Genomic DNA, 24,379 nt, shown 5'->3' on the forward strand with positions numbered 1-24,379 from the left:
AAGGGGCGTCAACAGCGTCAAATGCTGAGCGGCCACTGTGAGGGGCGTTATCAACACCTGAAAGTTGGAAAGGGACCTCTTCGTTGGACTTATTTGGCCATCTGGTCGAATCGTGCAATTCGTTGGTATTCGCATGTGAGAGTGGCCCGATGTTGGACTGCCTGGGAACGGGGAAGTAGGCATACTCGTCTTCAAGGTTCCGACTGACCACATCTGACCACTACACGGAAGAATCGCCGTACTGCATATCAGACACAACCCAAACCTTTCACATCTTTCTCTGGCAACCGAGATAAGTAAAAGACTCGCTGAAACATTCTGTGTCATCACGTATCATTGGTCTGTTGTGATTATCAGCAGCCGGACTAGGGAATTACTGTCCCGTGTGCAGGCTACAGTTGACTTCACAACCCAAACGGTTGCTTTTGGACTCTACTGTGACGGGAAGCATGGGCTGCTGATGAATGGCAACCCAAAGTGTTCAGCGATGAATCGCGGATGACCATCGGCAGCAAGAATGGCGCCGACTTGAGGAGAGCTTACTTTCTTCCAGTGTTGGAGAGACACACCGGATTTACTCCTGGCATCTTGCTCTGCGAAGCCATTGGGTATGATTTCAGGTCACGGCTGGTAGTGACTGAAAGAACTCTGACGGCACAACGGTACGTCCTCGTGCGTCACTTCTCAAGCGACCGTATCTTCGTGGCATTTTTCAACATGACAATGCTCGACCAAGAAGGCACGTTTCTCTATGAGCTGTATGCGTGGTGCTAAGGCGCTCCTGTAGCCAACAAATCCCCAGATCTCGCCCCAATAGAACGTCTGTGGCTACAACCTCGGATGTCAGCTCTGTCCCAGTGTCCGTGTCCAGTACAGTTGTCGGCCAGCGTGTCTCAGGAGCGGATACAACGGCTTTTTTTGTGAAATCTTATGGGACTTAACTGCTAAGGTCATCAGTCCGTAAGATTACACGCTACTTAACCTAAATTATCCTAAGGTCAAACACACACACCCATGGGCGAGGGAGGACTCGAACCTCCGCCGGGACCAGCCGCACAGTCTATGACTGCAGCGCCTGAGACCACTCGGCTAATCTCGCGCGGCACAACGGCTGTTGACACCCTTCCCATCCGCATAAGCGCATGCATCAAGCCCTGAAGGCATGCAGCATCTTGCTGATAAGTAGGCTCATACTGCCAAGTTCTTTGTAAATTTGGCTCGGTTCTGTAATCACCAAAATAACATCACATGTCCTCTCAACCCGTGAAGTTTCATAGTTTCATTTCGCTTCCTCCTCTCCTTCTGAGTGCTTCAACTTTTTTTTTTTTTAAGGCAGTGTGATCGGATAACACAGAAGAGGTCTAACAAATCAGTGTAAGTAGAACGATGCCGTTTTCGTGTTATGAAGTCATGATTGTAGAGCCTATATGATGATGAGATGCATCCTTGGATTATACATGTTGGGCTTCGATAGATATTACGTACCTTTTTTCGGGAGTGATTACCATTTCACATCGGTCAGTATCTATTAGCATTTCCCACTCTCTGGCGAACCACTCGAGACCGTTTCCTCCTTCCTTTACATATTCCCGAGGACTCCTATTAGTACAATCTACTACGGGTACCAAACACATGGACAGTACTCCAACATTTTCTAAACCCGTACAAATATTATAATTTCTTTGTGTGAAAGCTTGCCTTTTACTTTACCCACGACTGCAAGCGGTTGCTTCTCTTCAGACCCCAGGAACTGTTACTCAGAGCTACTCACATTTCGTGACTGACACTAGATGGAACGCATTAATAGATTCGATTAAATGTAGATTTCTGGTAAATCTTTGTCACTCCTTACGTTTGCCTCATCAACGTTCAGAACTATCTAGTCTGAATTATTTTGATGAGCGCTTGTACTTTATTGAATGCTGGACTACACTCCACAGTGAAAGTCTTTGTAAACAACAGTGTGAACATTATACCAGTTGTTCAAGGCATCGCCGACATAAATTCTCTTCTTTGTCAACGAGCCTTTTGAGAGCCGTTGTGTGAAACGTACGCTTAGCTGTACGATCATATGATATGTGACAGAAGGAACAAAGCCGACTATTTCGCATGCCTTCTCCCTAAAAAGAAGTTTGGGACATCAATATGAGCGTTAACGAGCGTAACGTTCTCTTTCGCTCGATCAGATTTCATCATGAGATTTGCTGCTCAGGGAAGCAGCTGATGGATTGTGTTCGATAATATATCCCTAATTAATATCAAGATGAATGCAGAATGAAGATGACTCCAAAGATCACTACACCAGCTGAACGAAATTTGCAAGAAGAACAACTTAAAAAATTTCTAGCACCAAAACAAAATAATGGCACTTCGAGGAAAATATCTAGTCAAATCAAATACTGTTTTGGATAACGTAGTTTAAAAATAGTGTCTCAAATAGGCTGCGCTATAAGTTTTGATTTTGGCTCTGATATTGAAAATAAATTATGAAGAGTCCAAGCTGTCTGTGGTACCATTAGCAAAACATTGGGCGATAAAGTACCGTCATGAAATTCTACAAACTATGAAAGCGAAAGGTGGGTTACCATAAAAAAAGCTCAAACAGCAGAGATAAGGTTCGTAAGAAAGACTAAGTTCTCCACAAGAAGAGACATAATTAGAAACGAAGATATTAGAAGTGAATTAAATATTTTCAACATGGATGAAAAAATTCGGAAACATCGTGAAGATTGAAGACAACATCTAATGAGAATGCCAGGTCACAGTATGCCGCAAAAGAGCCTGAATTATAAGCCGAATGGGAGAACAGATATTGGAAGACCTCGAAAAAGATGGGAATGATTTAGTTTGTGAATTCGGAGCAGGCAACAGCCTAATTTTTGAAAGATAGATGATGGTGATGATGAAAATGAGTGCAACATATGCATCTACGAAAAAGGTGGCAGAAAACCGAAAAGATTGGAGACTGCTGAAATTGCAGTGATGGATCTGCTTTATTGGTAGACTACATCATTGTCATTGTCATCAAAATCATAATCATGCAGTTCGCACCTAGTTCTTCTGAATTAAACCTTGACGTTACCATCTCTTTAACGACAGTCAGCGGAACAGAGATCGCATTCACACTTGAGAGAAGGCTCCCGACAAATGCGCCAAGCACGACCGCTTGTCAGGTGAAAGTAGTGGGTGCTGAGTTGTGCCCGGGACAAGGGTGAACGAGCGGGATTGCGGTGTAATGCAGAAGCCAGCTCGTAGAGTGAGTCAAGCCCTCGAAGACGGACGGCCGCTGCACACAGGGGACCGGTACGGAGGACCAGAGAAAGCACAGACAACGGCAACGATTCCGATCAACTGCCGTTCACACACACACACACACACACACACACACACACACACACGCGCGTGACAGAGGTTTAGTAAAATATGAATCTTGCACTAGGTCACTTTCACAAACAGCCCAGGCCAATAAAGAAGGGCGTGGCCCTGCACATTGGGGAAAAATTAATTAATATACTAATTGCATTGTGCGCTTTCGCCAATAGAACAAACGAGAGAACGGCGTGTCCCTTTCACCGATGAGCTCATCCTCGAATTACTCGCCTGCGCAGCAATTCGCAGCCGGACCTCCCTCGCATCGCGCCCGGTCACGCTGCATGAACACGCGGTCTATGGACTCTGGTTCCGCCGCTGCGTTACTTAATTCTCTTCGCGATTCCGCTTCCTGGGCTTCGTTAAATCTTACAACACAGCCGTCTCAGGCTGCACCTTTTGTAACGACGTTATTCTCAGCATGCAGCCGAAGTCGCTAATTCACGATACCGCCGTAGCACGACTAGAGGCAGAAGAAATTTTCAGCTGAGCACCGATGTTAGTTGATTATCATTTGACACGATACTTTGTATCAAGTTTTTTTCTGATATTCTGACGATGCGCTGTTCCTGAAAAGCGGATTCTTGTAATTTAGCAACCTGGCGCAGTGTTAAAGCCGTACTGTATTAGTTATACAACCACAGGAGCCCTCCTGCACGACGTTATATTTCAAATAATAAAACAAATTCCCGGTCATTTCAGAATAAAAACAGTCTTGGTTGTGAATATATTTCGTGTCAATGTCGCGTTTCACCCTTTTGCGTCCATTTTCTATTTTACGTGGCTATATGGCGGATGGATTTCATAACCCGCTACTTTTACACAATCTGACGCACCAAAAGGGTCAAACGCGTCATTGATATTAAATAATTTCGCAACCAAGACTGTTTTTATTCTGAAATAACTCGAAACTGGTTGCTGGAGCACCCTGCCTCAATGGATTTGAATAATTTTTAAGTCCTGATCAGTGACTGTATGCCAAAGCCCAGCGATAAACCTCTCTGTGGCGTGTCATTTTTGCATATCTTGTTGTCTCCCATTCTAATGTAACCACTTCGATTTGACGACAAGTCTGTGTCATGCGTATCTATTTTGCTGCATTTATATTCAGGAATTTATTCTAGACAACAACACAAACACAGCACTAATTTCCACACACGTCATAGTGACGTACATTAAAGTGACACACTTAACGCATTTATAGTGAAGTGGAAGTGCGCGCGAAAGAAACCCATTTCAACCTTTCTAGCAGAGAACAGTGTTTCGAATGCAAATCACTTCTACGTGTTTAACGGATGCTGTGTATCACATGCCAAACGTGCATAAGATTCGGTAATTGTAGTATTCATCGGCAATGAAATTCCATTGTTTAGCAAGGATGGCCTAGCACGACCAATTCACATCGGAGAAAGGGCTACCCAGTGCGGCAGGTTCGTTTCCGCCGGATAGGAAGCAGCTCTACAGCGCAGCGTTGATTCCACTTATTTCCCCTTCACTGAAGTGGTGGCCCGCTGGTTGAAGGACGCGACTAACCGGACCTCATCGTGGGAACGGAAGCGTACTCATTTCGCTAAAGGCTACAACCGATTCGGCGATTCGTTCGCATGACAGGAAAACTACGAAGCGGAGAAAAGACCAGAAAGTGGATATAAAATAATCTTTACTGCCCCGTATGATTATTATCGAGTAGACCTCTTTGAACGATGGTAGTGTTCATATCTGGGTGAATATTCATTTGTGCCGAATACAATTCATGTCTGCCACGCTGTTCCCTATGCAACAGCCATCACTGGGTGACAGGCCGAGCTACGTGGCCAAGTAGTTGAAAACAACGGACGCATATGAAGAGATCACATCCCTGTTTGGCCATAATACTTTAGGTTTGCCGTTGTTTCTCCAAAATCACTTCAGGCGAATGATGATGCTGTTTATTCCATCCCGTCGAAGACCAACTCAGCTTGAACCACTCCTCGGATTACACTTTCGTAACTATCCGATTTGATACGATTTCCGTTCTACGTAAGATATGGTACAAAGTTGTAAACTGTAGCAAAGACGTCATGTTTCATCCACAGGAGTTATAGGGCACATTCAGGAAATGCTTTTATCCAAAACTTACGAAAACGCAAGAAATGGAGCAGACAAGCGAAACTCGTATAGGAACATGATGTTTCTTCAAATGGTTAAAATGGCTCTAAGCACTATGGGACTTAACATCTGAGGTCATCAGTCCCCTAGACTTAGAACTACTTAAACCTAACTAACCTAAGGACATCACACACATCCATGCCCGAGGCAGGATTCGAACCTGCGACGTAGCAGCCGCGCGGTTCCACGCTGAAGCGCCTAGAACCGTTCGGCCACACCGGCCGGCTTAATGGCTTGTAACTATTCACTAACATAAGACAACTGAAAAATTCTTTGAACGTAATAATAAATAGGTATTACCCGTATGAGGTGGCTCCACGTTCAACTAGAGAGATCGTTGCTGTTAGTCTGATACAAAAACGTCGCGGTTGTTGCCCTTACCATACTCTGAGACCAGTCCGGCTGCGCCACGCTTTAGGGTTCCTTCCCGCTCCAGTCGCATACCGAGTGCGGGAAGAATGAGTGTTAAAATGCTTATGTGCGCCTAATAACGGATTCCTCGATACCTCGCCTTCTCTCTCTTCGTCTACCGAATACGCTTGCTGTGGTGTCACCGCCAGACACCACACTTGCTAGGTGGTAGCCTTTAAATCGGCCGCGGTCCGTTAGTATACGGCGGACCCGCGGCACTATCAGTGATTTCAGACCGAGTGCCGCCACACGGCAGGTCTAGTCTAGAGAGACTCCCTAGCACTCGCCCAGTTGTACAGCCGACTTTGCTAGCGATGGTTCACTGACTACAGACGCTCTCATTTGCAGAGACGACAGTTTAACATAGCCTTCAGCTACGTGATTTGCTACGACCTAGCAAGGCGCCATATTCAGTTACTACTGATTTTGTGAATCATGTACCGTCAAGAGCGACGTTCAACATTAATGGATTAAAGTTAAGTATCAATCTAATTACGTCCGCTTTCTGAATTCTAATTCCTTGTCATGTTACAAACCTCACGTCAGTATAGTCCTTCCCTCCTCATGCCAGCCTGCGTGAGCTAAGCGCGTGCATTTCGGCCTCCTGTAGTAACACGGTGTTGGCTCTTCAGTCAACGAACACTTGCCCCTTCGCTCTCTCCCTATGTCGAACTCACTTCATTCAGCGTATCCGTGTAACTTAGCTGCTCAAATCCTGGTTCACAAGCATCGCTGTTTAACCACTAGCTGTCGTTTCTGTCTAATATGTCTTTACAATGGGCAATTTATTTCACAATGACGGTGAGACGAGTAGCAGTATGACGTTTCTTGGTACTATAGCTTTCTAGCTATGATAATATTTCAGCCTTTGTTATTTGTTTTTTCATGAAATCGTCGAGCTATACTCTGATAACCCGCAAATGGGATAATCCGCACACACACAATCAGCAGACAGCTTTTCACTGTTTTGCGTTGTATATACGCAGTCGTACCTCTGCCTGCAGTATGACTGCGTCATCCGAGGCATGAGGCGTACGCTTGACTCTGTCAGCACCCAGTCACGGTTTTCGTGATCCTGGCTAGGCACATGATGTTGCACGCTGAGAATATATGTGTAGTGATGGCGGTGGTGGTGATGCTATCGTTTCGAAACTGAGAAGCGACACTGTCCCGGGGTCGGCCATCGGGTGGCAGCAGAAGGCGACAAACGAAGCCATCAGTGGCGGCCAACAAATTGGTGTCAAGACGCGCGTGCCGGTAGCCGCGGAGCGTTGAGCGTCGGGCCCCTGATTGAGCCGGCCGGCCGGCGTTGACCCTCGTTGAACCCGCGCCGCTGCGAGTCGCTCCAAGGCCGCGGCCACTGGACGCCTGGACACTCCAGCCGGTTCCAGCCTCCGCTCTCAGCCCGAGCTTTTAAGCGCGGAACGTGCGGATGAACGAGCGGCTACAACTCGCTGATGGGCACTATATTTCGCTCGTAAACTGACCAGTACACACGCAGACTTCAAACAGTCTCACGTAACCGAGCTCCATTTGCGCATTATTGACACCTCTGGAAACACGCACGCGAAACTAGCAAGCTGCTGTAAACTTGAAACCCGGGTTCTTCGTATTACTAAACGACTAACCCGGGTCACAATCTCAGTTGCAAATCTACTATCTTACGACTTCCTGTGGTGACGAAAATTTGATTTCTGTTATTTCCTATAGTTATTGACCACTTGTAAAAAATTAAAATGCCTTCACAATCTATTCATCAAGAAGTGTAATCTTATCCTATAGGTTTCAGGGAGTAATACAAGTATTACAGTTAGAAACTGTGTCTATATCTTGAGGCAGTGTAACTCACGGCGCGCAAATTATCCAGACTATATTCATACGGTGACTGAGAACTTCCGACAAACTTAATACACAATTTCAATTCTTTTCGAAACGTTGTTTTCTCGCTGACAGGTTCCAGAAAAGAATAATGATAAGAAAAAAATTTTATCGCCTACTATATTTTCGCTGTTCACGCAGGAAAACTTCAACATCAGGACTGACGTATTAACTTAATTGTTTTTTACTACCAAATCTATTCGCAATAATTTTGCACGCAGTATCCACATATACCACTGGATGTAGCTGCAAAATTATGTCACTGTACGACACTTAGTTCAGGACGGCGGCCAGCGAGATATACGGGCACTGCAAGGAACTTGTGACGTCACACTAGTAGGCTTGTCCGCCACACATCGAGAACGTTCGGCTGCGTGCAGGTCGCACGGGAAATCAATATTTAACTGGAAAGGTACCCACTAAAGGTCTCAATTTTGTCGTGTGCTATCGAGGAATTGCATGCATTTAAATGCTCAGTTAAGACTTATGAAACTCATCTGAAACAGTTACTTGCTCCCCGCCATAGAAGACTGGTTGGCACGCGAAAAAACCTGTGGTGTCACGTGCTGTGACGTACGCTCCACGGCCTGTCTTTCTCGGGGGCCTCAGTTCAGGAGATATGACGTCATAAACATTCAGATGTTTTACACACGGGAGTTCGATTCTTTAAAGAACTGGGAGTGGAAGGTATACTGCTAACTAACTCAGGTGATAAAGGGAAGAAATAAAAAAAACCGGCCTCGTAAAAATTACATCAGTTCAAATCTCTTGCAGGAAGTGTGCCATCACCTGACGACAGCAAACATAGATGTTTGTGATCATGAAAAAAAATAATCTTCCAGTGTCACATATATCCCGCAGCTACTAACAGCGCTCTTCGTTACATTATCGCCGCTTCATTCCTGTCCACTCCCGGCACTAGAACTTGATTGAGAGCTGGCGAAGCCAAAGAATGTGATAGGAAAAAAAACCTGGTTGTAGTGACAGACTTGTGTAGCCCAGTCGGAAGTCTGAAACTAACGAATGTGCAAGCAAAACACTACCCGAAGTGTGTTGGACTCCGCAGAAATGTCAACCCATTCCATCTACGCATAAGTGTCATTCGTCTCGCCCGTCAAATAAGAAGTTATTTTCTTAAGAAGATTTTCTCACATTTGTTTAAGGAGATGATTTCCTGATTTCCATTTACCTCTACACACGCTACAGTAACTAGCGATTACCTCTTCGTCCATGTATTTTGGCACAACAAAGCAGAGATAATGATGTCAATCGATTACTGAGACAACGTAGTAATACCTTCAAGACTGGTTGTAGTGACAGACTTGTGTAGCCCAGTCGGAAGTTTGAAACTAACGCATGTGCAAGCAAAACACAGTGTGTTGGACTCCGCGGTAATGTCAACCCATTCCGTCTACGCACAAGTGTCATTTTTAGTTTCTTTCTTTTTGCTTGTATTTTCTGCTTTCTTTATTTCTCTCTCTCTCTCTCTCTCTCTCTTTGTGTGTGTGTGTGTGTCCTTCTTTTTCCTCCCAAATTTAAGAATGTGAAATGTCATGGAACTGTAAACTTATTTCTCAAGCCAAATGATCCAAACTGTCAAGCAGTGGCTGATGAATATGCCACTCCAGTGATAGTGTTGCTGTATAGGAACTGTTTTTCTTGCGTAAGATCGGGTACATAATCCATCACACACCACGAAGACAAACAAGGCCCTGCACTGCATTCGACATGTTTCACGATTAATATAATGTCACTAAAGATAGTAATATATCTTCTAATTATCAAGGAGAATATAGCTACGAGTATCATCTCGTGTGTTTTTTTTTTTTTTAATTGACAGTGAACTTAACTGTTTTTAAATCTCAGAGACGCACGACCCGTTCCACATCTTAAATGTTATTGTCAGAAAACGAAACTGGTTTTGTTCAGGATCATGGGAAATATCCACGAAATATCCCGAAGACCGACGGATCGCTTACGTAGAAAGAAGAAATCCCACGACTGACACGAATATATGAGTGGATTTTCTGCATAAACGCCACATATCACTATATTAAGCCCCTACTACATTTCATATGTCGTTTTTTCTTCTAGCCGGCGCTTCATACGTCGCGCTTGGAGCGCAAAAGCTGTTTATCTCGTTGCCGTATATCTGCACAATTACCGTGACCTCCGTCATAACTCCATTACTAGCTCCTGTTTGCAAGAAGGAACAGTACTCGCTCCTGTTCCACGAACTGATTAGGCCGTAATTGAAAGCCGCCTAGCCGGTCAACAGAGACGGCATAAAAAGCCAGAGATGCACCGATCGCGCCGTGCAGTGAGCAAATGCGAAGCGCGCGCCGAGATGGCAGATAAATCGGGTCGCAGCCAACTTGTTTGTCTGGCGGCGCTACTCGCCGGAGAGGGCGGCCGCTTGGGATTAAGATTTACGCCCCGCTGCCCCTCCCAGTCTCATTGCTCGATAAATTCCAATTTACGACGCATCTTCGTTTTGTCTTTCTGCAGAATACGGCGGTCGCCCCTAAAGAGATTGCGCAACTAATCCGCGGAGCGGCGCGCCGCGTAATCCATCGCAATTGGCAGTGTCTAAGTAGCCAGTGAGTGAGTGAGTGACCAGCCTCGGATATTCTGGAAGGATGGCGTCTTTTAGTGCAGCGCAGAAAGGCGGAGTAAAGTGCAAAACGTATTGCCACACAAAAGGTGCACCAATATCAATTAATGACTTGTTCAAAAATGGTTCAAATGGCTCTGAGCACTATGAGACTTAACATCTGAGGTCATCAGTCCCCTAGACGTAGAACTACTTAAACCTAACTAACATAAGGACATCACACACATCCATGCCCGAGACAGGATTCGAACCTGCTACCGTAGTGATCGCGCGTTTCCAGACTGAAGCGCCCAGAACCGATCGGCCACACAGGCCGACTTACTGGCTTGTAACTATTCACTAACATAAGGCAACTGAAAAATTCTTTGAACGAAATAATCAATAGGTATTACCCGTACGAGGTGGCTTTACGTTCAACCAAAGAGATCGTTGCTGTTAGTCTGATACATAAACGTCGCAGTTACCCTTACCATAATCTGAGACCACTGTGAAGTCGTCCGGCTGCGCCACGCTTTAGGGTCCTTCCCGCTACAGTCGCATTCCGAGCGCGGGAAGAATGAGTCTTAAAATGCTTCTGCGCAATCTGTAGTTAGTCCAATTTTATCTTCGCAGTCCCTGCAGGAACGGTGCGTAGGGGCTGAAGAATATTCCTAGATTTCTGAATATGGGGACTGACGCTTTCGTGGTATGGTTTATACATACAAGGCGAAGAAAAATTCGCGCAATTCCTCACATACTAGCAATACAAAAACATCTCTCACAAAATGTCGTCCTGCGCCTATTTCTGGCAGTAAATGGACGTTAAAGATAGGCAGTCTGGCAAAACTGCAATCACGTATACGATAGCTGTCTCTGTTAGCATTTAGCAGTAGTTCTGTGCAGTTGATAGCGTTTTGTGCTATCATGCAGGAGGTCGGGGGTTCGATTCTGAGTCGGGGCGCGTTTCTTTTTATTTGGTAAATGTACTCTGCGTGGTCTCTGGCGTCAGTTGCATTTACTGCTGAATTCAAATGGAACCATTTTTGGTGTTACAATACACCACCTACCTCTAGGTAATCACCTAAATATCTGGAAACGTGACCATGCTTTGCATAGAAGGTCCAAAAAACATCGTCGTCAGCAAAAATTCTTTGCCTCTGTAGTGCACATGCCGGCAGAGCACAGACTCCTGAGCTGAATTTTCACATCATTCAGAGATGTAGGCTGGGTATACAAAGGGTGAAGTGTTTCGTCGTTTGACCGGGATTCATCCCACGACCTTTCGGTTTCCAGGAACGCACTTAACCGTTTCCCGACTGTGCTCAGTAGGGATGGATTTCCCTAACGGCTCTAGGGTCGTTCAAGTGCGATGTGAGCTTGCAGAACATAGTACCGAAAGTCGAGCTTGGAGCGCTCCCCGTCCGCCGATGAGCCAGGCAGTTATCAGGTTCTTGAACCGTGCGATAGCGTGGTGTTTGATGAGTGGAAAAATGTTTGTTCTACGGATGGAGAAGGAATTGCGGGCTGACCGTCGTTGCTATACCACCAGCCCCGGTAGCGGAGATATTTTCACAAGACATATTAGCATGCAGAGCAGTGTTCGGACTGAAGTCCACAACATAAGCGGAACAGAACTGTCGCCTCGCAGCACGGCCGAACGCAGCGCTGTGCGATCCGTGTGGCAAGTAAGTGCGGTCGCAGTGGCCAGCTTTCTTCTGCAGCCGACCTTCCTGCGCCGCTTAATTGCCGGTTGGACTGCAGAGCGCCTGCGGCGCGTATTTCGGAAGACGCCGGCTGTTTTTTTTGCCGTTCGCCTGAGTCACCGTCGACGGGCGCGGCGTTTGCGTGGCACCCTGCAGCCGTCAGCCGGCGGCCGTTTTTAGCAGCGGGAAGCCGACCAGCTATCCCTTTGTGGGCGCCGCTGCCGTCTGGTCGGCCCTTTTTTCTTCTGGAGGCACCGCAACGCGCGGGCCATTGTGTCTGCGTACGTGCACGCGATCCGCGGGCGCCGCAAAAACAAGGATGCAACGCGACGCGGTCGCCTGTGGGAACAGGTAGCCGGCCAGTTAATACGCTACCCCTCCTGTGCCCCACTGGTACAGCCAGCGAGATCGTCCCCGTAATCCGTAAACACTACTGGTCTGATCCTCTCCCGCGTGAATACACTGTCTAGTTTCATTATTCTGATCAGTGTAGCACATGCAGCAGCTACACATGCTGGAAACGATCGTGCTGAAGCAATAATAAAGTACGGTGCTGTTGACTGCAAGACCCCACTTAGTGGGTTCGGCTGCACACGAGGGGTAGTAGTAAAGTGATAATTATGATCTCGAAAAGATAAAGTTTGTCTGCGTGTATCACACTCTTAGTACGCGTTGAAATAGCAGCATTACGCTACAGCCAAAACAAAGTGGCACTGCCTATCTCCACTTCATTAATGGGCTGCACAAGTTGGTTTTCACTCCTCTAGCGGCCAGAAAGTTCCCTCGCAGAAAGTCTAGATTGAAAACAACACAAAAAGAGCATCATCTTCGCTAACAAACGGTGGATTGAAAGGGGGTTCTTCCAAGCCAGGAGACGAAGGAACTGCCAACGTTTCAAGTGTGTTGTATCGAAGAAGTAACGACACATAGAGTACAAAATAAAGAAGTACTAAACAGAACAGGCCTTTAATAGAAGAGGGGATAGGTTAATGGGACGTCCTCTAGGGCATTCAAGAATAGTTAACATAGCCAAGGGCGTTCCAAACGACAGGTATGGGAGGAGAGTGCCACTGCGGTACCCGCCCCCAACCATCTTGGGAAAAAAATATCTTCACAAACCAAACTCGCAGCCTTCCACCCCCCCTCCCCGCCACACACACACACACACACACACACACACACACAGAGAGAGAGAGAGAGAGAGAGAGAGAGAGAGAGAGAGAGGCGTTTATGCTTTTGCAGAAAGATCAGAACATCCATGACACTGACTAGTGAGGCATTTCTCATGAAACCTTAAAACTCCTTCGCCATGTGGAACGAAACTGAATTGCTTCCCCCCCCCTCCCCCCCTACAACGCAAATTTTGAGGACACTCGCGAAACTGGCACTTGGAATGAGCGGCAGACAAGCAAAATACACGAAACAGATTGTAGAGGAACTAGGGTGTAATAGTTGCTTAGAGAAGAAAAGATTAGCGCAGAAAAGGAAAAGGCAGAGGACAGCATGGAGGCAGCATGACTTCCCCGTGCTTCGATAAGCTTTATGTTCCTTGTTTTATAGATCTCTCTCTCCTTCATACTGAGGGTCCCATAATTCTTTACCTGGTCTAGATTCCAAAAATAGTCTCTGGTGACACACCTTCATTATGCTTTTATGACAATAGTTTAATTATTCACGTTACCCCACCTAATAATACAAGTATCTTTATGAAGCATCTAGTCGGATGAATAAATAAATATAAAGGGTGTCGATAAAGTCGGTATCATTTCAAAAGGTCCTAACTTGGAAACAGAGCTATGGCATCATCGTTTCTTGTAAAACGTTTGGCAGCTGTCAAAGATTTTATTTTCTGTTGTGGCAGAATTTCGTCGCTCGTAGAACATCAAGGCGATATTCGAGTTCTGCACACGAGCGGGTCATCATTGCAACACCAACAATTCTGAATGCTTCGCTGATTCGTGCGCGAAAGAGAACAATGTCACTGCCTGGTGTTCTGATGCGTGACGTAACGTCACAAAATGAAATCTAATGGTGTCATATCGGGAGAGCGCGTGGGCCATGCAATGTGACAATCACGACCCATCCTCCCCTCAAGAAACGTGTCATTTGCAGCTATTCGCATGATGCACGACGAACTGACTGCATTGAAATGCATCTCGCACTCTGTCAACACGTGCTTTGGACACACGAGGACGTCCACTTCGCGGAAGATCTTTGTCTCTTTGTAATTTTTGAAAAATCTCATTGTGTTTGTTTTTGCCGGTAGTGGGCTCCTCTACTGGGATCGATAATTCCGCGATACCATTGTCACAAATTTGGATTTTACGTACCACATTGCACACAGCACCTTCTGCTGCTCTGTCGGCATTTTGATGCACTGTAGCTCAAATCTGCAATAAGGTAAATGGTTTTTTTGGAATGATTGTGGAACTTCGTGGACACATTGTACGGTGATACAGGTTCCGCTTTCTTTCCTCCTGCCACAGTCGTCACCATTTCAGCTCGAGAAGATGGGCGAGTTTACAAACGAAGAAACATTTGACGACAGATTCAGACAGAACTGTTTCTCACTATTGTTGCTGTTACCTCGTTAAGTTTTGCTTCTGCCGAGCGTGGCGCGGCTTTTGAGTGTCTAGTTTGGCAAGTGTGAGGTAATCATTTGTAGCAGTACGTACGCTGCTTGAAAATAAACCAGTCCGATTGCGGAAAGGAATGAGCTGCCAGGCAGCGGAGCGCAGTTAGCTGGAGGGGAGAGGCGGCTGTGCTCCTCAGCCGCCCCTGGAACTGTCGCGATATGTTCTTCGGCGGCGCCGCCGGGGGCAGCCGCCAAGGCTGCCTGAGACTGGTTGGCCTTGCCCGCTGCGCTCCAGCCGGGCGTGCACGTGACCGCCCGGGTCAGCACAGAGATACAGCAGCCGCCTCTGCGCAACTACACACACACACAGGAGCACCGAGAGTCTGTCGTCTTCATCACATGAACGTAGCAGGACTTACGAAAACTTAAGTGCGCCGAAAAAGGCTACATTCACATTAGTGATGTCTATCTAAGAAGGCGGACGATTGGGCGATAGCCAGTCTCGAAGAATAGTGTACCACGTGACGCTCTGGCCAGTACCATCCTTCTGACGCCTATGTCTGCAGCGTTAGCTTCAGACTGCGCGTACAACATTCAGCGTCGATTTTCATGTTAGACCAGGTATGGCGAGGGTACTTGCAGTGGGTAGATAAAAATATAGAAACACCGCGAGAAATGCTTGCGTGGACGTAAATGCGGCAGCTAGCCAAGCCTGCAGGTGGCGCTGCTGTACTGACCACGAACGGCAGCTGATCAGTGCCCTCAGTACGTTGTAGCTGTCAGTCGGGGTTAGAACAGACACTAGGCAAAACACATACAATAAAGACCCAAAGAAACACGTACACCTGCCTAATATCGTGCAGTGCCCTCGCGAGCACCAGAAGTGCCGCAAAACGACGTGGCATGGACTCGACTAATGTCTGAAGTAGTCCTGGAGGGAATTGACACCATGGATCCTGCAGGCAGTCCATAAATCCGTAAAAGTACGAGGGCGAGGGGGTGGAGATCTCTTCTGAACAGTACGGTGTAAGGAATCCCAGATATGCTCAATAATATTCGTGTCTGGGGAGTTTGGTGGCCTCCTCCAGCTTGAACAGTCCCCTGCTGACAGCCGGCCGAGGTGGCCCAGCGGTTGTAGGCGCTACAGTTTGCAACCGTGCGACCGCTACGGTCGCAGGTTGGAATCCTGCCTCGGGCATGGATGTGTGTGATGTCCTTAGGTTAGTTAGGTTTAAGTAGTTCTAAGTTCTAGGGGACTGATGAACTCAGAAGTTAAGTCCCATAGTGCTCAGAGCCATTTGAACCAACCCTGCTGACACGCAGGATCCATGGATTCGTGAGGCTGTCTCCATACGTGTACACATGCATCCGCTCGATACAATTTGAAACGAGACTCGTCCGACCAGGCAACATGTTCCCATTCATTAACGGTCCAGTGATGTATTGACGGTCCCAGGCCTTTGTCTCCGAAAGTTGTTGAATGATTCCCACGTTGACACTTGTTGAAGGACCAGCACTGAAATCTGCAGCAGTTTGCGGATGGGTTGCACCTCTGTCACGTTGAACGATTCTCTTCAGTCGTCGTTGGTGCCGTTCTTGCAAAATCTTTTTCCAGCCGCAGCGATGTCGGAGATTTGATATTTTTATTGGATTCCTGACATTCACAGTACACTCGTGAAATGGTCGTACGGGAAAATTCCCACTTCATCGCTACCTCCCTTAAATTTTGACAATCTGCCATTGCAGCAGCAGCAGTAACCGACCTAAAAAGTGCTTCAGACACTTGTCTTAGCCGGCCGAGATGGCCGAGCGGTTTTAGGCGCTACAGTCTGAAACCGCGCGACCGCTTCGGTCGCAGGTTCGAATCCTGCCTCGGGCATGGATGTGTGTGATGTCCTTAGGTTAGTTAGGTTTAAGTAGTTCTAAGTTCTAGGGGACTGATGAACTCAGAAGTTAAGTCCCATAGTGCTCAGAGCCATTTGAACCAACCCTGCTGACACGCAGGATCCATGGATTCGTGAGGCTGTCTCCATACGTGTACACATGCATCCGCTCGATACAATTTGAAACGAGACTCGTCCGACCAGGCAACATGTTCCCATTCATTAACGGTCCAGTGATGTATTGACGGTCCCAGGCCTTTTGTCTCCGAAAGTTGTTGAATGATTCCCACGTTGACACTTGTTGAAGGACCAGCACTGAAATCTGCAGCAGTTTGCGGATGGGTTGCACCTCTGTCACGTTGAACGATTCTCTTCAGTCGTCGTTGGTGCCGTTCTTGCAAAATCTTTTTCCAGCCGCAGCGATGTCGGAGATTTCATATTTTTACTGGATTCCTGACATTCACAGTACACTCGTGAAATGGTCGTACGGGAAAATTCCCACTTCATCGCTACCTCCCTTAAATTTTGACAATCTGCCATTGCAGTAGCAGCAGTAACCGACCTAAAAAGTGCTTCAGACACTTGTCTTAGCCGGCCGAGATGGCCCAGCGGTTTTAGGCGCTACAGTCTGAAACCGCGCGACCGCTTCGGTCGCAGGTTCGAATCCTGCCTCGGGCATGGATGTGTGTGATGTCCTTAGGTTAGTTAGGTTTAAGTAGTTCTAAGTTCTAGGGGACTGATGACCTCAGAAATTAAGTCCCATAGTGCTCAGAGCCATTTGAACCAAACTGAGATCTGGCAGATGGGATTTGACTCCATCGCGTTCTGCTCCTGAGTTATGTAGCTTCCGCGCATCATGCGATACGTTATTGTGCATGTACGTCAGGCTTGCCTTTCTTTCTTTTTCTGTTCGCTCCTCCAAAACTTTACGAGGTGGCACCCATGACATTTATTTTTCAATGTGGTTTTCCGTATCTTGAACACTGCTCGAAACGGGAGGGGAATTAAGTTCGCTCTTGCGAATATTGTGAACGCAACGGATGGGTTTTGATATGAGCACTTCCCATAGAAGTCACAGAGAGGCTCCTAACGTTCAGTCACACAGCCTCCAGAGACCGCTGCTCAGTAGTAAACTATAGTATAACAGACGTTCGGTTTGCTCTCAATTCGAATTACTGACAACTGTTGGTTTCGCAAGTCCGTGTACAGTATTTCGGACGTCGGTGGAGAAATGCACGCGAGCGCTGAGACCCAAAGGAGAAACAAAAAGGGGAATCACAGAGAGGAACGGCATTCCTAGCCGGGCTGCTTAATATGCAAGAATGCAGCTTTGGCCGCTATGCTCGGCAGCAGCCTCTTACGTCCCGTTCATAACCAAAGGCGACATCCCGCGATGACCCCTCTGAATGGAACTCTCAGATGGCTTACTTGAGTGACTCCCACATCGCTGCTTCACATGCATTTCTTTAGATATAACTCTGAATAGATGGTTTGGAGGACAAATGTTAAATTACAAACACAAACGTTACCAGCTCGATTCCCATTTAGCCTCAGCATTCACTTGTCACAATTCCGGTTAGTTTATGCTCTGATAATGCTTTATCTGTACGAAAAAAAGGAATTTTGACACTCTTTATATAAACCTATCTTTGAATTCTTCATAAACTACTTGTAGGTTATTTCTGTTTGGATACAGTTTGTTCACTCTTACCATCACCGGTACATGTTTAGGCAAATAGCCACACATCAAAATAAGTTTTACATCACCCCAGTTCCCAGAACTTCTGAAGATAGACGTTGACTGGATATTGCATTACAGACACAGTCCCTTTGACTGTTCAGAGATGTCACTAAACCCGCCCAAAGATGTAAACAACCATGCATGAGCAGCACCTTTTAGACGGAGGGCGTCCGACAGCCGATCAATTCCAGTCATTCCACCAGGAAGGAGGTACACGCTTCGTGTTGTCTGTAGTTCAGCCATACCCAGACGGTCAATACCGCGGTTCGATCGCGTCCGTATTGTTACTTTTTGCTAGGGAGGGCTCTAAACAAGGGAAGTGTCCGGGCGTCTCGGAGAGCACCAGAGCGATGTTGTTCGGACATGGAGGAGATACAGAGAGGCAGGAACTGTCGATGACATGCCTCGCTCGGGCCGCCCAAGGGCTACTACTGCAGTGGATGACCGCTACATACGGATTATCGCTCGGAGGAACCCTGACAGCAACGCCACCATGTTGAATAATGCTTTTCGTGCAGCCACAGGAAGTCGTGTTACGACTCAAACTGTGCACAGTAGGCTGCATGATGCGCAACTTCACTCCCGACGTCCATGTCGAGGTCATTCTTTGCAACCACGACACAATGCAGAGCGGTACAGATGGGCCCAACAACATGCCGAATGGACCGCTCGGGATTGGCATTACGTTCTCTTCACCGATGAGTGCCGCATATGCCTCCAACTAGACAATCGTCGGAGACTTGTTTAGAGGCAACCCGGTCAGGCTGAACGCCTTAGACACACTGTCCAGCGAGTGCAGCAAGGTGGAGGTTCCCTGCTGTTTTGGGGTGGCATTATGTGGGGCCGACGTACGCCGCCTGTGGTCATAAAAGGCACCGTAACGGCCGTACGATACGTGAATGCCATCCTCCGACCGATAGTGCAACCATATCAGCAGCATATTGGCGAGGAATTCGTCTTCATGGGAGACAATTCGCGCCCCCATCGTGCACATCTTGTGAATGACTACCTTCAGGATAACGACATCGCTCGACTAGAGTGGCCAGCATGTTCTCCAGACATGAACCATATCTAACATGCCTGGGATAATTTGCAAAGGGTTGTTTATGGACGACGTGACCCACCAACCATTCTGAGGGATCTAAGCCGAATCGCCTTGAGGAGTGGCACAATCTGGACCAACGGTGCCTTGATGAACTTGTGGATAGTATGCCACGACGAATATAGGCATGAATCAGTACAAGAGGACGTGCTACTGGTTATCAGAGGAACCGGTGTGTACAGCAATCTGGACCACCACCTCTGAAGGTATCGCTGTATGGTGATACAACATGCAGTGTGTGGTTTTCATGAGCAATAAAAAGGGCGGAAATGATGTTTATGTTGATCTCCATTCAAATTTTCTGTACAGGTTCCGGAACTCTCGGAACCGAGATGATGCATTACTTTTTTGATGTGTGTATATTTAAAAACGCACACACCCACCGATGGTACTACAAAAGAACCGGAGCATTTCTGGGCGAAAGTAAGAAAAAACGGCCAGATGCTAGTATGTCTCGTGCACTGAGGCTTCCGTAAAGAATTATTATGTATACAGACAGTTCATCCATTCCGGGAATCGATGATCTCGACGATTTTGGCCTGTTATCGACATTTATACTGGCAATATATCGGTCCCAGGGACTCTAAATCTTTCGAAAATGTTTTAATTTTAAGTCTGAAGTCGGATAACAAATGATAAATTTTTTTCGTGTGATGTAATTACAGATTCACAATTTTCGGACTTTTTTTTCCTTTACTTGTACAGTGGAACCTTGCTTCTCGCCAAATAGTACGATTCTAGCCCAGGGAGAAGTACCGTATAGACTCTGATGAGTGAGTTTGTATCAAAATATATGTCAGAAACGGCTGATCTTTATGTTGCACTGACTTAGAAGCTAACTTTTATTATTCCGCCAACGGACCATAGACCTTAGACCGTGACTTAAATTTCAACTTGACACGTCTATCCGTTCCTGAAAAAAGGGTTCTTAACAGATGGACGAACAGACAGTCCTTTAACAGATGACAAAAATATTATTTTGCATTACAAATTAACAATTTTTGGATTTCTCTTTGGCTGTAGTGTGAAAGCTTGCTGCTTCCCAAATTTCATGATTATAGGTGAAAGGGAAGTACACCGCAAGTTTTGATGAGTTAGGACGTAACGAAAAATGTGACAGAAATGGTCGTATCTTTTGATTGCACTTACTTAGAAGTTTCACTTTTTTACACGGTCAAGAGACCGATGACGTTATCACGTGACATAAATTTTAACTTGATACGTCTATCCTTCATAGAGGAAAACAGGGTTTTTAACACTCGGACGGACAGACAGAGGGATTCCGTTTTCACCAATTCAGATACGGAACCGTAACAAAGTAAGTTTTGCGTGAATGTAGATTTTCCCTACTGGTGAAAAGCTCTCGGATTTTTTAACACTGCCACCCGTCTATAAACTCGAGAGCTTTTGGTCGGATTAAGTTTTGTCCTCCCCGCGAATTACGCAGTGTTGTACGAAAAATTGCGAGTTGCGTTTTTTGATTATATGTAAAATCTGTAGCCGTCTCCTAACAAGCTTGGTGACTGTTCGCAGTTTGGGGGAAGGCAATGGCTACCAATTCCGACAGTATCGTCTCTTACGCTGCTTTTTCCTCTGCTAACCCGCAATGGCAATCCGAAAACTTGTTTCTATTCGAATTTTCAACGTATCCTACGTTGTTTGCTTTTTGCAGACAGACTATTGTACAGCGTCTTGAAGCTTGTTTCTATTCGAATTTTCAACGTATCCTACGTTGTTTGCTTTTTGCAGACAGACTATTGTACAGCGTCTTGAAGCTTGTTTCTATTCGAATTTTCAACGTATCCTACGTTGTTTGCTTTTTGCAGACAGACTATTGTACAGCGTCTTGAAGCTTGTTTCTATTCGAATTTTCAACTTATCCTACGTTGTTTGCTTTTTACAGATGGACTATTGTACAGCGTTTTGAAGCAGTGTTGCATGCGAATACACAACTTAGATATCAAGACAAACGCTCGCTTCATTAACTGATAAACCCTTGCGTAAGAGAGGATAACAATTTCCCTTTGAACACCTCACGATCGAGATACGCTAGCAAGAAGTAGTTCTTAAAGCGATACAAGCCCAGGCGGTGAATTTCGCCATTATTTAAGGAAACAAAAGAAAAAGGAAATACGATGAAAATAGCTACCACGTTTTGAGGATGACGCCCACATTATGGAATAACCTTCGACCAAAAATTGTGATGCTGACTCCCGACAAGCAAACGGGTAAGAACTAAATCAGTCCGAGAAAACTCAGATAACTGGAAAACTACATGAACGCTCTTCATTGCCAAACTCCATCTGGACAACTGTAAAGTGTGTTGGTGAAAAAGAATAGTGTTCAGGTATCGCCCATTTGCGTGTTGGAACAACTGAGAAGTCCGCCACTCGCTTCAGAGTATTTCCAGTAGACCTTTGTCAGTCTCCGAGCGTGAATTGTCTGGCTGACCAGCCAATTACGCCACATTCGGACCGCGTCAAAGACGTGTTCGACACTGGAGGCTCAAATGCGTCTCGTTTGGCGCTTCGGACATTTGTCTTAATCAGCGAAGTTGTTTTCTTCCCACTTAAGGACTTTGTAAATCAATTTTGGCTTCCGCGGCGCCTGTCACTTAACAAAGCGTCTATTCTTAGCCGCTTGCGTCGCTTGCCCTCAGTCACTAGCGGATAAAGCGGCTCATCTACACGAGACAATACATGTGCACGGAGTCGACGAGCGAGTATCGTCTACCTCACTGATCTATCAAAGGTTAGGAGACCTTATTCATAAAATTTGTTGTCGACTCTTGAGTTCGTCGTTTTTTTTTATGGTGGGATATATTTAGAGAACGACGGTCCAGATTTCCATTAATTGTTTCTATATTCTTACGCGTTATTCAATCACTCATGACAAGCAGCACACTTCTATGTTGCAGTATCAGTGATGATAATTTCTTCTGGTCAGGCTGGGAATGCTTCGTTTACTACGCTTCTACAGTTACTCTCGAGCGAACAAGACTCAGATTTAGGAAACAGATTGTCAGTGACGGAGTGAAACACAAACATTCGAGGAGTGATTTGACTTCAATACCCAGCAAAGTAAATATTCACAAAATGAGGTATAACATTTGTTAAATTTCGAAGCTAATAGGTTACAGAGAGCGCAGATTAACTTCGCAAATAAGGACCAATGCACAGGATCGATGAATAATAAGTTTCCGATAAATCACAGACCTCAGTTAGGTATTTTGACGCTTATGGATTCTCCTTCAGTTGCAGTGTCAAAGAGGCATATGCTGTGGTCATTTATCCAGTCTGCAAAAGAGCAAAGTTAATTAAGCGTAACCGTTGAAAAGCCATCGATGACGTGTAAGTGTAAATTCTGTTAGAACATACCAACTTTATGACTTCGTAGATACCATATATTTGCAACACTTTTACACGGCATCTGAGGATGCAACCTTGTTTTCGAAATATGTTTTGTCCACGAAATAATGAAAGTAGTTGTTCCTAAAAGTTGTGTTTTACTTTCATTTTCATTGGTGGACTGTAGGCGCACGAGCAATCTAGCCATTCAACGAGGAAACTGGGGAAGTGATTCAGATATAAACTACGTAATAGATATAACAGTACTGTAACGGCGCTTTCTTTTTTCTCGCTCCTCTGTCTTTCTATCTTACACGGGTGTTGGTTTATTTTGATGAAGCTTGTGTGAAGAATCTCATACGTAATAAAAGTAACTTCAAACAGAAGCTAAAAATACGTGTGCTTAATAACTTCTTCTTGTTTGAGCTACTTCTACTCCATAAAAGAATTTCTAAATATGGAATAATATGGTACACGTGTGTCTGTTTTAGAGAGAGAGAGAGAGAGAGAGAGAGAGAGAGAGAGAGAGAGAGAGAGATGTTAGTATAAATCACTGTAAATAAATATTCATAGCGACAGATCACAATTATGATCCACCGTACATGCAAATAACTAATTGACTACGGAAGTTAAGCACAGAAAATCAAAAGCAAAACTTATACCTGCGCATTTAGTTCACGAAGTGTTCCTCTTGTATATCTTTCACATCTCGTAACTCTGAAGTCACCAAGACGTTCGTATGCTGTCTGTGCAGGGGAAAGTACGCTGCTGTGCGCATGTGCCGCCACCGGACGACGGGTGTGCGGTACGCAGCCAAGTTCCTGCGCAAGAGGAGACGATCCGAGGACCTGCGGCCGGAGATCCTGCACGAGGTCGCCATTCTAGACGCGTGCGCCGGCTCGCCGCGTATCGTCCAGCTGCACAAGGTCTTCGAGAGCGAGAGCGATATGGTGCTGTTGCTAGAACTGTAAGTAGCTTTTCTCTTTTCCGCATACACTCGCTCTTCCTTTCTCAGTTCACAATGTCAATCCCACTGTCTCATAGATACGTGCATTCCAATACAAGATTCGATACAATATTTGGTATCGATACGGGAAAAGTATCGATACCGACAGAATCAGAAGGTTTCGAATACTCATCTTTCTAAACTTTTCCCGTACACAAAAGGACTCATTTAGAACACATTCATATGGAACTGACGCTTTGTTTTCATACGCCAACTTTACACAAACAAATAAAGCATGAGGAGTAAATGACAAATATTCCAATTGCAAACAAAGTATAGGCGTTGACAGATTTTATTCTACCCGCATGTGCCATTATTACAGTGCGTCGTTACCCAACGTGTAAGACAAATGCCCTCATTTACAGCACTCGTTTCTCATTGAGGGTAAAAATTATTTTATACTTGCATGAACGAAATCGAGTATAAAATCAATACGTAAACCAATTTTCCATTGTACTGGGTACAAACTGTTATTGTGTAGGTAAGTCCCATCTTAGGGGGTCGGGATATAGCCCGCAAGGCTCACTTCGGCTCCGCCACACACGGGCAATTTACCCATCAGTTTCAACTACGGACGCTACTGCGCTGAAGTTCTGTCATGATAAATGAAGTACTATATGTAG

At 45.8% G+C, this 24,379-nt stretch overlaps 1 protein-coding gene across 1 annotated transcript in view; it reads left to right on the forward strand.

Moving 5' to 3' along the window:
* Window positions 1–24,379, forward strand: part of LOC126251647 (death-associated protein kinase related-like) — a 239,106-nt gene that overhangs the window by 206,321 nt on the left and 8,406 nt on the right. Inside the window, exon 2 of the mRNA XM_049952200.1 lies at window positions 23,505–23,717. Within this exon, the coding sequence (XP_049808157.1) occupies window positions 23,505–23,717 (213 nt within the window). The remainder of the gene's footprint in view (window positions 1–23,504; window positions 23,718–24,379) is intronic.

Source organism: Schistocerca nitens, chromosome 4 (assembly GCF_023898315.1).
Source record: "Schistocerca nitens isolate TAMUIC-IGC-003100 chromosome 4, iqSchNite1.1, whole genome shotgun sequence".
In the NCBI taxonomy this organism is placed as follows: domain Eukaryota; kingdom Metazoa; phylum Arthropoda; class Insecta; order Orthoptera; family Acrididae; genus Schistocerca; species Schistocerca nitens.